Source organism: Pollicipes pollicipes, unplaced genomic scaffold (genome assembly GCF_011947565.3).
Source record: "Pollicipes pollicipes isolate AB1234 unplaced genomic scaffold, Ppol_2.1 Scaffold_7231;HRSCAF=8579_pilon_pilon_pilon, whole genome shotgun sequence".
Lineage (NCBI taxonomy): Eukaryota > Metazoa > Arthropoda > Thecostraca > Pollicipedomorpha > Pollicipedidae > Pollicipes > Pollicipes pollicipes.
In genome coordinates this window covers 25,751,835-25,768,818 of record NW_023597034.1, presented here as the reverse complement: position 1 = coordinate 25,768,818, position 16,984 = coordinate 25,751,835, and the positions used below count along the sequence as shown (strand labels likewise).

The 16,984-nt window shown below is 63.0% G+C and overlaps 1 protein-coding gene across 1 annotated transcript in view; it reads right to left on the bottom strand.

Annotated features, from left to right (window-relative positions):
• The window catches only part of LOC119109133 (mitogen-activated protein kinase 1-like), a 29,490-nt gene extending 13,940 nt beyond the window's left edge, over window positions 1-15,550 (bottom strand). The window contains 3 exon segments of the mRNA XM_037232693.1: window positions 1,281-1,397; window positions 13,294-13,428; window positions 14,831-15,550. Of these exon segments, the coding sequence (XP_037088588.1) occupies window positions 1,281-1,397; window positions 13,294-13,428; window positions 14,831-14,896 (318 nt within the window). The 5' untranslated portion in view covers window positions 14,897-15,550.
• Window positions 15,551-16,984: the final 1,434 nt, after the last annotated feature.

The following is a 16,984-nucleotide window of genomic DNA, read 5'->3' as shown; positions in this document are numbered from 1 at the left end:
ACGTGGCGAGGGTAACGCTTTGGCGTCCCCTGTCCGACCTCAGCGTCACACCCCGCCCCGTATGTGCGACCTCAGCGTCATACCCCGGCCCGTATGTGCGACCTCACCGTCATACTCCCGTCCCGTATGTGCGACCTCAGCGTCATACTCCCGTCCCGTATGTGCGACCTCAGCGTCATACTCCCGTCCCATATGTGCGACCTCACCGTCACACCCCGTCCCGTATGGCGACAGCGTCATGGCCCGTCCGCTGCGTGAGCTGGGTGTGCTCCCCGGATTGGGGCCGGCCGCCGTCCGTGCGTCAGAGGCCGCTGATTGGACGCCGTCGGCTGTCCGCCGGCCGACTACACTGGGGCTCCCCGGGGACTCCGGCCGTCACCGCGGCCGGGCCGGCCCGGACGACACCGGACCAGGGAGCTTACCCCACCCGAACAGGCGAGGTCACACCCGCCGACCAGGGGAGGTCATGTCTGCCGACCAGGGGAGGTCATCCCGCCCGAACAAGGGAGGCCACACCTGCCAATCAGGGGAGGTCATCCTTCCCCACCAGCCCGGACGAGACCCGAACAGTGGAGGTTACTTACACCTGCCGACCAGGGGGCGTCATCCCGCCCGAACAGGGGAGGTCACACCTGCTAACCAGGGGAGGTCATATTTCCCCACCAGCCCGGACGAGACCCGAACAGTGGAGGTTACTTACACCTGCCGACCAGGGGAGGTCATCCCGCCCGAACAAGGGATGTCACACCTGCCAATCAGGGGAGGTCATCCTTCCCCACCAGCCCGGACAAGACCCGACCACGGGAGGCCATCCTTCCCGACTGGCCCGGGACAAGCCCAGAGCAGGGGAGGTCATCCCTTCCGAGCAGGGGAGGTCATCCCTTCCGACCAGGGGAGGTCACACCTCCCGACCTCCCTAATCACAACAACCAAATAGGCGGGATCCCAGTTCAGCTAGGGCAAGTCAGAACACCGTGTCAATCATGCATAAATCTCAATCATCACTAGGGATCGGGAATCGTTTAATGTTCCGCCCGCCAAGCGCGTGACATTTTCAGTGGATTTCCGTCAACAGCGCACTAACTGACAAGCTGTCTTTATCCAAATACCTAAAACCTGGACACATCAGCATGTGAACGGCTATCATTCCTTTATCAACGACCGCACGAAAAACGTCACACCCGGAGCTGAACTGAGCCCTGGCGGCACGTGCGGCGCGCCTCCCGACACAGCCGGCCGGTGGCTGACGCGCCGCCGCCCCCGCCGCCGCCGCCACTGACCTTGGAGTTGAGCATGATCTCGGGCGCGCGGTACCAGCGGGTCGCCACGTACTCGGTGAGGAAGCCCGTGTGGTCGTGGTCGGGGTCGGCCACCCGCGCCAGGCCAAAGTCGCATATCTGCCGGCGGGACACACACGCGGTCACAGGCAAAAGGCGCCACCTGCGGGGCCGGACGCGGTTAGCAGATTAGCGGCACAGTGTGGGCGGCGTAAGGGAGCGGAGCGAGCGGCGTCACGTGACGTGGGTGAGAGCAGGGGGGGAGTCTTAGGCGGAGGGGGGGGGGGGGGAGCGTGACGCTCCCGTCAGCCGGCCGACGAGAGCCGACCGCGGACCCCGCTCAGCGGCCCGCCCGTGGCAGGGGCGGGCGGCAGGCCGGCCACCATCTGGGCCCGAGCGTCATCACACGTCCAGACAGGCCCACTGCCAATCACCCGACTGACCACAACAGTACACGGCCAGCCCGGCCCCGGCCAGACACAACATCCGCCGTGACGTCAGCACGACACCGCGGCCGATTTTCGGCTCCGCACGGCATTGTGACCGGCCGCGGCAGCGTGCAGGCGCCGCTGACGTACGCCACGGCTCGGCAATCATGGCTGTCGGGGGCTCGTCCGTCACAGGAGCGATGCTTGCGCTGGGCATGCATGGGCACATTTCTGTCTGTCGCTCGTGCAACGCTCGGCTGCTGGTGTGCCGCCGCACCAGCCCCACATGCCGCTAGTGGCTCGCAGTGCGGCACCGGCGGGCGCGTCACGTCACGCCGCGCGTGCGCTCCGCCCCCGCACAGCCGCCTGCGTGACCCAGACGGGCGCCGTCACCGATCTGGCCCGGCGCCGCTTCTCACTGGACGCGGGGACGCCGGCTCGACACCGGCCGTCACCCAGCGGGCCCGGCGCCACTTCTCACCGGGTGCGGTGACGCCGGCGCGACACCGGCCGTCACCGAGCGGTCCCGGCGCCACTTCTCACCGGGTGCAATGGCGCCGGCGCGACACCGGCCGTCACCGAGCGGGCCCGGCGCCGCTTCTCATCGGGTGCGGTGACGCTGGCGCGACATCCTTGCATTTGTGAGCAGTTAACATACGCGCAGGCGTTGACGATGGTGGTAAGGATGATTTGGGCCTATGAGTGTCAAACATGCGGTTATATAGTGACTGTGACGACACAATCGACTGCATGATTTAATCGGGTGTCTACTCGCCAAACAACGCATGATGAAATGCATACAGTAGAACGTTCGCAACTGCGTCAAATAAGGCGCAGTGGGATGGAACGCGCGGCAGTACAAGCGGACGCTCTGGGCAGAGAATGTGACGCGGGGGAATTGCAGGCGGTGGGACGGGTGGAGGAGGCGGCAGGTGGTGGTGGTGTGGGGGGGGGGGAGGGGGCAGGAAGAGAGCGGCGACGGCAGGTGACGCGCGGTGTCGCCGCCACGCCGGCGGCGGCAGTCCGGCGCGTTCGGCGCGGTCGGCGCCGGGCCGGCCGCAAAGGTCACCAGGAAGGCAGCGGCTGGCCGGCCCATTAGAGAGCGCCGTCAGGTCGCGTCTGAGCGGCGGCCGCGCGTTGACGCGGCCATCGATTCGCCGCCGAGACGGCGTGAGTCGGAAGCCCGACTGACTCGGCACCGCCGGGAGACGAGTCGGCGCCAAGTGCAGCACGCATGGACGCATTAGGGCCGGCCGCCGAGACGGCGTGAGTCGGAAGCCCGACTGACTCGGCACCCCAGGAGACGAGTCGACGCCAAGTGCAGCACGCATGGACGCATCAGGGCCGGCGCGTGGCGCCGCGATCCGGTGCGGGGGTCCGTCATCGGGCTCTGTGGCTTGCGAGTCAGCAGGAGGGCACAGCAACGGGGCGACAGGGGGCCATAACGTGAGCAAAACTAACGGGCGGCGCCTCTACGCATTCCGGTGGCTTTAGTCCCGCGCCACCGTCGCAACGACATGGATATGTAAAACGTCTCAAGGGAAATAAATAGTAGGGTGAGATATATGATGGGATGTAAGGCCAAAGTTTAGGTAGGACTGGATGAGCCAGGGCAGGCTAACTGGAGCTCGTAAGACACATGCGCCAGGTCCAGATGGTTGGTGGAAATGGGCAACGACGAACGGGGCAGGGTTGGGGCCAATCGCGTGCACGACGAATGCGAGGAATTGGATAAGTTTCGTTTGTTGGGTATTTTCGACACGTATTTTCGACTTCGTTCTCGTCGTCTCATCAAATTCGTTTCGTGTCCTTCGTTTTGTTGTTGTCGTTTTGCGAGCTACATCTTGTTTTGTGCAGCTTCGCCTTCTGAACTCCCTTGTTGTGAATTAGTTTTTCTCAACTGATATTACGAGGAAAAGACCGACCTTTAGCAAACTATTGTATCATTATTTATATCATATTTGTATTTGTATATCATAATTACTATTGATACCTATGCTCATATATTATCATTGTTATTGTTTATACAAAGACGATATATTAATTTGCATAAACATAAAACCATCAATTATTGTTGCTTATTCATATATACATGTTATACTTTACCTAAACGATATGAAATCACCCTACACAACTTGGGAAGGTCTCGGCTTCTTGGGGGGCCGACGAAAGCCTGAAAGTTACATTTCTTATCAACAGTCGACATCAACTGCAGTCTACTTCTTTGGAACAAGACCATTCGCTTTCATCTCACACAATCACAAAAACGAGTCACTGCAACCAAACATCCGCGCAGGTCATCTTAATTTAGGGCTGGCCCAGAAGATGGCGCGATAGCTGCCTTGACGACGGCTATGGCGGCTGTGCGCATCGAGTCACGTGCACCAATCAGATTGCCGTTATCTCTCCCGGCAAACAGTGTTGGCCACGTGCCGCTGCCACACCGGGGCGTCGGAGATGGGGACGCGGTTTCGACCTCGCTCTGCACAGCTTTGAGAACTCGCCAGGCTAACATTTCGAATGCCAGTCGAGTGGAACAGGCTGCAATTTGTTACATTCGACGATTCAGGAGAACCAAGCCGAATCAATCGGCATATAGGAAAATGTCTTAAAATGTTGACATAGCACATAACAAGGCATTGCACTTCCTAACGATGAGGATGACGATGACAGAGCTGTCATTGATTTCTCAGCATGAAGCTGCCAACAGTACATGCAGACGGCATTCACTTCTACACAGCGCGACGGCCGAGTTGTGGGGTACCGGAAGATGCTAACAGCACGTGCTGACGGCATTCACTTCTACACAGCGCGACGGCCGAGTTGTGGGGTACCAGAAGCTGCCAACAGTACATGCAAACGCCAATCATTTCTACACAGCGCGACGGCCGAGCTGTGGCGCACCAGCCAAGTCGAGCATGCATCACTTCCAGTAAGGCTGCGTCGGCCTCCGACCTGGCTCACAATCACCATCGAATTGTCAGTTCCGATTATCCACAAACGACACACTTAAATCCCGATCGGAGCTCCGGTGACGCAAACAATACCCATCCTCGTGCGCGTGCATCATCCCTGCCCTGCTTACGCCCGCCCACGACCAGCCAAGCAATGCTCCGCTCCGCACACCCTGGACAGTCTTTGCGGCCCCAACAATGAGGCCGTTCCGAACAGCATGTTTTGCCGGGCGCGGCCTGATGCCCCCCGGCGGCGAGGCGGGCTCAGCAGCCCCCGCACTCTGGCGATTGGTGCCGGGACAACAGGCCCACCGCACAATATGACCGAGCCGTGGCCGCCGGCGGCATGCTTTTGCTTTAATGCCGGCCGTCTCGGAGTCGAGTGGGGTATTACGTGTCGCTACTCCATAGGCGCCTCAACGCACACGGAGTAGCGTAAGAGCCGGGGAAAACCGACAGCCGGCCGACGTCGCCCCGGCAGCAGCGGGGTCCGGCGACCCGGGTCAGCTGGCTCGTCCGACACACGCACAGGAGGTGTCGCAATGCGCCATCCATGTCCCACTCAACACGGATGCACGAGCACGCTTTCAGAGCGAAGGCACGCAGGGACAAACACATCGCGTGGCGCAGCGCTGTTGTTTTTGGCTTGACGCCATTCACCGTGGCCTTTCGTTTCAATAAGTTGGCAGTGAGCACGTCTGTTACGTCTGAAGCTGTTGATCGTTCAATAATCTAAATTCGGCGTTATTTGTTTTTTCCATTTGAACGTCTTGTGAAAAAATGGCTGAATATTGAACTGAGCATTTCTGACCGACTTTGCCCCCGTAAACGTTGCGAAACACTTGGCTGATGTGAAGAGAGCAGGGACTGCTTGCTTCATCACACGGTGCGGCTTCTCAAATAACGACACCATTTGATGCTGACACCGGCACATCTCAAATAAGACAAGGCCTCAAAGACACAAGAAAGCTGGAACTCATTAACAACAATCGTGCCACAAGAGCCCTGCAGCAACACAAAAAACCCATATATCTTGCTTCATAACCACAAGGCGGCGCACGAGACGAGCTTTCCAACTAAGCAAACCCATACATCACAAAGCGTGCAGACGGCGACGCCGAAGGCACCGCCAGCTCCGTTCTCTCATGCAGCTGCCGCGGGAGATCATATCCATTCATCACGGCGTGTTAACAAAATCCAATCTGGCAGTCAGGAAAGGATTTCCACCGGCGCCAGTGCATACCTTCGTGGCTGACTGAAAATTCATCAACCGCGTACAGAAAGGGTTTATTTAAATGCGTGCACTACGTGGCCATTCCTGCCAGACGCGGCCCGCCATTGCCGACAGAGTACGAGCGGAGGCTCGGGCGCGCGCCTCGGCGGAGCCTCACACTCCAGCGCAGCCACCGGCAGGCAACCACCACCGCAAGACCACGCGATCAGGGGGCAACCCACTGGACGCGTCTCACGCTTCGACGCAGCAACGGCTGGCAACCACCACCGCAAGACCACGCGATCATAGGGCCAATCCACTGGGACGCGTCCCCTATTAGGCTGACATCTGAACTCTTTGAAAATGGGCTCGATAGACATCCGGCTAATCTGAAAAGCGTGGGCACGCGAGCCATAATGACGAGCAGGACAGCCGCAGCAGCCTCCATAGCCGCGGTCACCTGACTGGGTGCGCCTGTGTTCGGTCCCTAGGGCGTTCCACACTTCGCTACCGTGATGAGACCAAGGTGCGGCTTTCCTGATTCATGGGAAGAGCCGGCATAACCTTCTGAGCCATTTGGCCACTGGACGGCCAACACTGTCACGAGGCTTCCCAGCCCTAACTCCTAATGAGCCCGTCAAACTGCCGATCGGGGCGAGGTTCGGTTCTCATACCGGTGCCAACATTACGAGCTGTTCGCGCCACCGAATCACCACTACGGCCCAATTCCACCTTCAAAACTGATAGCTGGGCGTCAACCGCGTCCCTGCCCTCACGGCGTTGCTGCGTCTGTTCTCTTCCCATTCAACAGGCGAGCCACGCATCCACGAGGCGGCAGACAGCAAGGCGTTCCCCGCGGATCTGAGGTGGGCCGGGCCAGGCCGGGCTGGGAGCGGGCCGCGGTGCCGGACGCTCCCCGGCGGAGGCGATCAGCGCCTCCGCCGGGGGCGCCGCCCGGCGCCACGAGGGGGGGGGGGGAGGCACTACCTCCTGTTGCGCTGATTGCGCTGCGACAAATCCGACCTAAGCTCCAAGCGCCGATCGCCGGGTCACAATTACGGTTGCCGGCCAGCCCTCCGTCGCTGTGACCGGGCGAGGTCCCGCCAGACCAGACCGATCCTCTGCCGCTCAGACCGGGCGAGGTCCCGCGGCCACGCCAGCCCTCCGCCTCTGTAACCGGGCGAGGTCCCGCCAGAGCAGGCCAGCCCTCCGCCACTGTGACCAGGCGAGAGGTCTCAAGGCCAGACCAGCCCTCCGTCGCTGTGAACGGGCGAGGTCCCGCGACCACGCCAGCTCTCCGCCTCCGTAACCGGGCGGGGTCCCGCCAGACCAGCCCTCCGCCGCTGTGATCGGGCGAGGTCCCCGGGCCAGGCCGGCCCTCCGCCGCTGTGAACGGGCGAGATCCCGCGGCCAAGCCGGCCCCCCGCTGCTGTGACCCAAGGCCAGGCCGACCCTCCGCCGCGTCCTGACCCAGCGCAGGCTGCTATGTTTACGACCGGCTCAGCTCCCGTCTCCGTCCGCCAGCGAACGTCAACAGAGGCGGGCAAATGCGTCCTCACGCGCGCCATCGGGAGAGCGGCTGGCGGCGCGCCACTCGGCTCGGCTCCGGAGCCGGCGCGCGGCCACTTTGCATCGGCGGCGGCGTCGGCTGCCGGCCAGAGCGGCGCATCTGCTGGCGACAGCCGGCGGCTGCCCGCCAGAGTCGACTATCGGCCGTGTGCTATTGATCGGCGGCCGGCCGGCGGTAATGTGACAAGCGGCGCCGTCGGTCCTCACCTGACGGCGCGCCGATGGTCGGCCTGGGCCGGCTCTGACCGGTCACCACCACGCCGGCCCCGGACACCGAGGCGGCGCGCCGACGGTCGGCCTGGGCCGGCTCTGACCGGTCACCACCCCGCCGGCCCGGACACCGAGGCGGCGCGCCGACGGTCGGCCTGGGCCGGCTCTGACCGGTCACCACCCCGCCGGCCCCGGACACCGAGGCGGCGCGCCGACGGTCGGCCTGGGCCGGCTCTGACCGGTCACCACCACGCCGGCCCCGGACACCGAGGCGGCGCGCCGACGGTCGGCCTGGGCCGGCTCTGACCGGTCACCACCCCACCGGCCCGGACACCGAGGCGGCGCGCCGACGGTCGGCCTGGGCCGGCTCTGACCGGTCACCACCTCGCCGGCCCGGACACCGAGGCGGCGCGCCGACAGTCGGCCTGGGCCGGCTCTGACCGGTCATCACCCCGCCGGCCCCGGACACCGAGGCGGCGCGCCGACGGTCGGCCTGGGCCGGCTCTGACCGGTCATCACCCCGCCGGCCCCGGACACCGAGGCGGCTCGCAGCCGGCACATGGCCCACATATGGGAGCGTCATGGCGGACCACAGGTCGGACAGGGCAGACTACAGAAGGGCCAGGGCTGATCACAGGCGGCGGGGCGGATCACAGCCGGGACACGGGGAGGGGGGGGGGGAGGTGAACGGCGACGCGGACTAGGCCCAAGGTGGGAACCCCCGCGGCCGGAACGGGGGGGGGGGGGAGGGAGTCGAGCATCGCGATCCACTGAAACAGGGGGGGGGGGGGATACTGACCATCACCCTGAACGGAGATCCGCAGAAGAGCGGCGTAGAAGCCCAACGCAAATAACCGCAGACTCGAGAAATCCATTTCAAACACCAAGCGTGAAAAGCCGGGGGACAGATACTGGATAAATTTAAATGTATGTCCTTTGTCTCCGGTGATTTATCTGAATCTGGAAGACGACTCCTCGCAGGAGCTTTAGACTTGACAAGGAATCTAAATTTGACATCCAAGTGGCACGCTAAGTGATGCTTCAGCGCGATGTCCATTCTGATGCTCCTACAGAATTCTCCATTCTGCCCACTGAACGTCTTCAAATTCGACGTCTTTCGCGTTCATCAAAGAACAAGTTCGAAAAGCCAGGCCCATGACAGCTAGCAGTGCAAGTCACCTTTGGACCGCACACTTGCCCCGCAGCTCGCGTCAATACAGTACAAACATACCTGCGATACAGCGAAACACAAGACGTACCTTTCACCTAGTCGTGAATCAAACTTCGGGATGAATTCAGTCTGAACGTTCTGCGTCGCAAATATGCTTTCAACGGCATCATTCCGTGATTGAACTTTTGCTTGAGAGAGATTCCGTCACTCGAGAATGAAAACAACTCAACGGAACGAACCTCGCCAACATTTCACGTCATATCAAATTCAATTTCGATAGCAATCCACTTCCTCGGTCCTGACGGGCCAAACGATCCTCCAAATCCTCGCCAGTGCAGCTGAGCCTCTTGCTGAGCCAGGCGTCATAACCGGCGCGGCGCACAAGCTTAGCCACCAGCAGGCTTTCGCCACGTCCGAGCCCAATAGCAAACATAACTCATGTGTCCTGCCTTGTCCCTGCTCATCTCCCTCCTCCATCGGATGCCGTCTTCAGTATTCACGGTAGCTGATGACTCGATACGACTTACGGCGCATTCTCCCGGCTGGCCAAGCCACACACAGCCGGGGTGAAGGAGTTCCGAATCAATGCGAGGTGCGCGGCCCGAGACACCGGTCCCGAATGCCGAGAGATCCGGCGCAGCAGACCACCGGCTCGGCGCCGGGCGGACGGCGCGCCCGGCACGGCCGGGGCCGGCCGGGGCGCCGGGCGGCGGGGGAGGGGACGGCGACACTGCCGGCGGCCAGGGGGGGCGCGGCGCGGCACGGCAGGACCGGCGCCAGGCGCGCCCGGCGGCGGCCAAACACGGCCATCGATTCGGTCGGCACGGACGATCGGCAGCCGCTGCCGCTGCCGCTGCCGCTGCCGCTGCCGCTGCCGCCGTCGCCGCGGCACCGGCTGTTCGCTACCGGCTGTCCGCTGTCCGGCCTCACGCCGCCATGCAGCCTGTCTCGCCGGCCGTGGCCGTCCGACGGCCGTCGCCGCGGCCCGGGGCGACACGGCGGCGTTCGTTAGCCACCACCGAGCCGCGACCGTCTCGTGTTGCAGCGGAGGCGCCGGACCCGCGGCTGGGCGGCGGCTGACGCTGCGCTGCCGGCCGGGGACTGTACCTGGGCGGCGGCTGACGCTGCACTGCCGGCCGGGGACTGTAGCTGGGCGGCGGCTGACGCTGCGCTGCCGGCCGGGGACTGTAGCTGGGCGGCGGCTGCCGTCGCCGGCCGGGCCCGTGGCTGGGGCTGCCAGCCCGGACGACATGCAGATGGCGTGGCGAGGTCACTCAGCAGTGCCGACACGTGCGCCGCCGCGCGTGACGACCGGGGGCCCGCGTCAGCCGCCACCGGCCGGCACAAGTCAGCCGCCACCGGCCAGCACTCAGCCGCCACCGACCGGCACTCAGCCGCCACCGGCCGGCACTCAGACGCCACCGGTCGGCACAAGTCAGCCGCCGCCGGCCGACACACGTCAGCCGCCACCGGCCGACACACGTCAGCCGCCACCGGCCGACACACGTCACCCGCCACCGGCCGGCACACGTCAGCCGCCACCGGCCGACACACATCAGCCGCCACCGGCCGACACACGTCAGCCGCCACCGGCCGACACACGTCAGCCGCCACCAGCCGACACACGTCAGCCGCCACCGGCCGGCACACGTCAGCCGCCACCGGCCGACACACGTCAGCCGCCACCGGCCGGCACACGTCAGCCGCCACCGGCCGGCACACGTCAGCCGCCACCGGCGGACACACGTCAGCCGCCACCGGCGGACACACGTCAGCCGCCACCAGCCGGCACACATCAGCCGCCACCGGCCGGTACTCAGCCGCCACCGGCCGGCACAAGTCAGCCGCCACCGGCCGACACATGTCAGCCGAGCACGCCGCCAGTTCCCTTCACAGAAGCCGGCTTCTAGTGCGTGAATAACGAACGGTCTGGGAGTTATTCTACAATTTCCTCAAGTATACTCAAGGATGTAACAAAGCCACGGTCATGACTAGAATTACGTCCAGAAATCAAGCACGGACCAGGATAAAGACCTGCAATAATGCCAATGCATCCAACAAAAAACATGTAGGTACGCTCAGAAATCTAGCACAAACCATGAACCTGTGCGTTTAGCCAAGACTCGGAAAGAACTAGAGCCTAGTCTACAGCTCATGTCAAGAGTCTGTATTTCAACCATGCCACACTCGGTAATACGGCAACTGTCATCTAGTAAAATAGAAAATCACGAAGCTCTCATGGAAATATGGTAGCGGCTTACATGCAGTACGCATTCACCGAATTAGAACACCACAGAAACAAACAAAACAAATTTACACCGCTAAACCGAGCGATATAGGTTTAAGTTGCAGTCTTGGATTCGACAGCAGCCACCCAGTCAAAAAAGTACACGAGGAAGGCTGCACAGCACGTGCTGAGTTAAATGGTTTCAGCTTCTGATCTGAGCAAAAGCTGGCGTGAGAGCTCATGGAAACTGAGATGCAGGGTCTGGCTTTTGCCTAAAAGCTGGGGCGAACCAGAATTCTGCTCGTTTTATTGCGAAAGAAGCAACGGTACAACGGGATCCTGGTTTTGCATATTTACCGATATCACAAAGGAACACAAGATCTAGGGCGCGCGCTCGTCAAATATCCGATGGAAAATAGCATCCCGGATTCCTTTTGTGCGAAAAACAATCAAGACACGGGATTCAAGCATCCGGGATCCACGGGAGAAGCAGTCAGGCCGGTGCCTGGGGACTGGGACAGGTACACCATGTCTCCCCGGCGGAGGCCGGTATGATGAGGAGAGAAGTGAGGCAGCGCTCTCCCTCGGACCCACCCGGCAGCGGTGGGCCGGAACGGCGGCAGTGTGATGGGGAGAGGGAGTGAGGCAGCGCTCTCCCTCGGACCCACCCGGCAGCGGGTGGGCCGGAAACGGCGGCAGTGTGACGGGGAGAGAGAGGGAGGCGGCGCCCTCCCCGGCGGCGGGTGGGGCACAGACATTGTGGTCAGTGTGACGGGGAGAGGGAGGGAGGCGACGCCCTCCCCGGCGGCGGGTGGGGCGCAGACATGGTGGTCAGTGTGACGGGGGGAGGGAGAGAGGGGGTACCCTCTCAGGCGGCGGGTGGGGCACAGACATCGTGGTCAGTGTGATGGGGAGAGGGAGGGAGGAGGTACCCTTTCAGGCGGCGGGTGGGACACAGACATCGTGGTCAGTGTGACGGGGAGAGGGAGGGTGGCGACACCCTCCCCGGCGGTTGATGGGGCACAGACATAGTGACCAGTGTGATGGGGAGAGGGAGGGAGGCGGCGTCCTCCCCTGCAGCGGGTGAGGCGCAGACAAAGTGACCAGTGTGATGGGGAGATGGAGGTAGGCGACACTCTCCCCGGCCGTTGATGGGGCACAGACATGGTGGCCAGTACGACGGGGAGAGGGAGGGAGGCGGCGCCCTCCCTGGCGGCGGGTGAGGGGCAGACATAGTGACCAGTGTGACGGGGAGAGGGAGGGAGGCGGCGCCCTCCCCGGCGGCGGGTGAGGGGCAGACATAGTGACCAGTGTGACGGGGAGAGGGAGGGAGGCGGCGCCCTCCCCGGCGGCGGGTGAGGGGCAGACATAGTGACCAGTGTGACGGGGAGAGGGAGGGAGGCGGCGCCCTCCCCGGCGGCGGGTGAGGGGCAGACATAGTGACCAGTGTGACGGGGAGAGGGAGGGAGGCGGCGTCCTCCCCTGCAGCGGGTGAGGCGGGCCGACATACCAGCATCCCCGCAGGGTCGGGGTCATGTGGCTCAGCGCCGCGGCACGGCCGTCAACAGCCTGTCAGCCCGCGGCCGTTGTCACAGCACAAGCCCAGTCAGGTCCGCCAGCCCGTCATGTACAACCTGCTCATGTGCGCGGACATGACGCGAATACAGCGAGCGCGGCGCCTGGCGGAGAGCCATGCAGGCACCAGATGCGGGCCAGCTCGGCTCACGGTCGGCCGGGCGTAAGCCGGGCTAATGCCCCGGGCTCAGCTGCGGCTCACGGACACCCATTCGCTCCCCGCCACGCCGCCGCCGCTTGACAGCGGCCTCCGGGAAGCGTCGACTGGCCGGCGCGGCCGCGCTGACCGGGCGTGACCCGCCCTACAACAGGGCCGCCACCGCCGGCCGCCGGCTGACAGTTCCCGGGAGCCGGGCCGACCGCCGAGCGACAGCCGACGGCCGGCCGCCGAGAACGCAGCGGTCGCGCCGGCGGCCTGACAGAGCGCCGCCGCGGCCTGACAGAGCGCCGCCGCGGCCTGACAGGGCGCCGCCGCGGCCTGACAGAGCGCCGCCGTGGCCTGACGGGGCGCCGCCGCGGCCTGACAGAGCGCCGCCACGGCCTGACGGGGCGCCGCCGCGGCCTGACGGGGCGCCGCCACGGCCGTCCGTCCCGACCGTGCGCCGGCCACCAGTCCCGCGCACGCGGGCACACCGGTCCGCCGGCCCGGACCGACCCGGCGTCGCGTACCTTCAGGTCGCAGGTGGTGTTCAGCAGCAGGTTGCTCGGCTTCAGGTCCCGGTGTAGCACGTTCGCGGAGTGGATGTACTTGAGCCCCCGCAGAATTTGGTACAGGAAGTAGCAGATGTGGTCGTTACTCAGCTTCTGGAAGGGCGTAGACGCTTGTGGGCACACGCCGACCGATTCGCCCCAGCCTCCATGAGTTGCTGCGGCACCTGCCAGCCTAACGTCCTCACCACAACGCACAATCCTGCCCAACAGGAGATATGCCATTTGTAGCGCATTGCGAGCCAAAGGATGGTCGCTAACAACTTATTTGCTGCTTTACAACGCGATTTTACTACAGGCGCAGCGCAAACATATAGTTAACGAGCACCCGGGCCATTCCAGCATCAAAAGCCCGCTATTCGCGCAAACCTTCACAACAATCGTCAAAAGCGAGTCAGGCCCAAGGCGCCGGGCCAACCGGTACGGAAACTCATTGCTCTGAGTCGGATGAGCGCCACTGGAAGCAAAGACATCGGCAATCAAACAACGCCAGCGCCAAATCAAGCCGGCCGTCAACAGAGGGCGCCGCCGACAGACGAGAACAGAATTACACGACGGGCTGGCAGTACGGCGGAGAGCGGAGCCGCCGACCGCCAGGGACAGACGGCCCGGTCGACCGCCGCCCGTACCGACAGACAGCCCGGTCGGCCGCCAGGGTCGACCGCCGCCCGTACCGACAGACGGCCCGGCCAGCCGCCAAGAGCAGATAGCCCGGTCGTCCGCCGCCAGCACTGACAGACGGCCCGGCCGGCCGAGGCAGCATCGACAGACGGCCCGGCCGGCCGCCAGGGGCAGACGGCCCGGTCGACCGCCGCCCGTACCGACAGACGGCCCGGCCAGCCGCCAAGAGCAGACAGCCCGGTCGTCCGCCGCCAGCACCGACAGACGGCCCGGCCGGCCGAGGCAGCACCGACAGACGGCCCGGCCGGCCGCCAGGGGCAGACGGCCCGGTCGACCGCCGCCCGTACCGACAGACGGCCCGGCCAGCCGCCAAGAGCAGACAGCCCGGTCGTCCGCCGCCGCAGCACTGACAGACGGCCCGACCGGCCGAGGCAGCACCGACAGACGGCCCGGCCGGCCGCCAGGGGCAGACGGCCCGGTCGACCGCCGCCCGTACCGACAGACGGCCCGGCCAGCCGCCAAGAGCAGACAGCCCGGTCGTCCGCCGCCAGCACCGACAGACGGCCCGACCGGCCGAGGCAGCACCGACAGACGGCCCGGCCGGCCGCCAGGGGCAGACGGCCCGGTCGACCGCCGTCCGTACCGACAGACCAGCCGCCAAGAGCAGACAGCCCGGTCGTCCGCCGCCAGCACCGACAGACGGCCCGGCCGGCCGAGGCAGCACCGACAGACGGCCCGGCCGGCCGAGGTGCTCACCGACAGACGGCCTGGCCGGCCGAGGCAGCACCGACAGACGGCCCGGCCGGCCGAGGCAGCACCGACAGTTGGCCCAGCCGCCGCCAGCACCGACAGCCCAGCCCAGCCCCCGTCATCCCACCTGTGTCTTCAGCAGCTTGTAGAGGTCCGTCTCCATGAGGCACTGCACGATGTACACATCCTTCATGTTCTCGATCGTCGGCGTGCGGATAATGTCGCGGATGTCGATCACCTGAGGGTGACACGGGCGTCACGAATCCGTCACGCGTCACGCACGGACGTCACGCGCCGCATCACACACGAGTGAACACCACACGTCGTTGGCGCCAGTCACGACACAGATGCACATGACACGCCGTCACGCAAGCGTTCATATATGCCGGCATCACACATCTGACACCGGTGACAATCAGTCATCGAAATACACGTGAGCCAGGTGTCGCAGACATACGCACAAGTCCCTTCGATGAGACTCTCCCGTATTTGTTTCCTCTCAGAGTGAATCTGCCTACCACACCTCCACACCGACTCCGTTCAGAACTTCCCCAAAGTCAATGCCCTGTTTGAAGAGGTGTATGTATGTGTGTATACTTGCATACATTTATGTTTGTTTGCATGCATACACACATGCCTACATATTTGAATGTATGCACGTATGTATTGTTCTCTTCAGGGTCCATCGTCTCACTTGCATACACTGCGTCATTTGCACGTCAAAAACGCCCACTTAAAGCACAAACATTCACACCATGGAATCACACGAAGGCGAATTCCCAACCTTATTAACAAACGCTCTGGATTTCCCTCCGCTCCACCGCCGCGTCACCACCCCTTACACCACGTGACTTGGTCATTCGTGGTATTTCTGGTAGCCGCGGCCCGGCCGGGACGACATCCTGGATGCCTGGAACCGGCATCGGGGGTGTGGAGCGCCGAGCCGTCCGCGGCCCAAACTCCGCCTCAGCCGACCCCACGCGCGCGCTTCAAACAGCGATTCCAGGCAATGCGGACCGAACTTCAAGCATCGCGCTATGGATCCATCGCTGATTTCGCAATGCGACCATTTTGCGGAGAGCCGTTCGAGGTCTCCGGTGGCTGGAGAGGTCCGGTTTGCGTACAGTAGTCATTTCCCCAGCGGCGGAACCAATTACCTTTCGCACCTGTTTTTGTTGAGTCAGTGCGCTGGAAGTCATTGCGTCGAGAACCATTGCGCCGTCACGAGAAAAACCAGGAGGTGAATCACTATTTTTAGAATTCGGCCAGGAAACCTCGCCTTGTGATGTTTTGTGCGGCGCGCTCGCATCTCTGCACCAGCCCGTCTGCTTCTCCCCACCCAAACAATGGCCAGTGTCGTTAGTTCCAATCTTGGCGCATGCCACTGGTGCAGCCGCACCGCGTTCCGTTTTACTGTCGGGATCGAGAGAAAGCAGCGGAGTGTCAGCCAGCGCGACGCCGGTTCGGTGGCCTTCGCTTGCAAGCAGCTGTTGTGACTGCACGGACGAGACGACACCGTTCATTCGGTCTCTGTTGGAGGCTGCATCCCAGCGGGATCATCCGGCTTTGTGCTGTGAATAATTTGACTGCCATCTGCACCGCTGGTGAGTTTATCAAAGCCAGCCCAAGTCAAAGTCAGAGTTAAGGTGTGAATCTTGGAATCGTGGTGATCTCGTACTTGGATGCTACGCTGCAGCGTACGCTGGCAGTTCTCCCGGACACCTCACTTTAACAAATACATGTTTCCTAACGTCGAATTCCGGGCATGGCAAGTGACGAACGAAGCCATACGCGTAGAAACAGGGGAGGACCAAGACACCGCGGCCCTTTCACTTTTGTGAAAGTTTTGCCCTAGGATGCGGTGATGCAAGAGAAAGCCGACTTAAGAAGTGAGTCCCCTCACACTTTTTGGGCGTTCCTACGTTTCTGTCGGGAGCTCTTCAGCTATTACCATTACGGTTAATTTACATCAGTTCGATCTTCCCTAGTTTCTCCATGGTACTTATTCTGCCTCCTTTACGAAACAGAACGCGCTGTTGAATCAGGATGTTTTCCAACAACCTCAGTACACGGCAAAGTACAACCCGCAATACCATTTACTTGAACTGCCAAGCATGCGTGCTGGGATTGCCGTACAGCACCCTACACCTGGGAAACCGCTCGACGACTGAAGTCATACGCCGACTCATTCAAGAGGGCGCCGAAGTTCATGCAGCTCGCCGATGAGCCGGCACAATGGCCGGGCTCGGCTCCCTGCTATTCTATCGGCATGTGCTCGCTA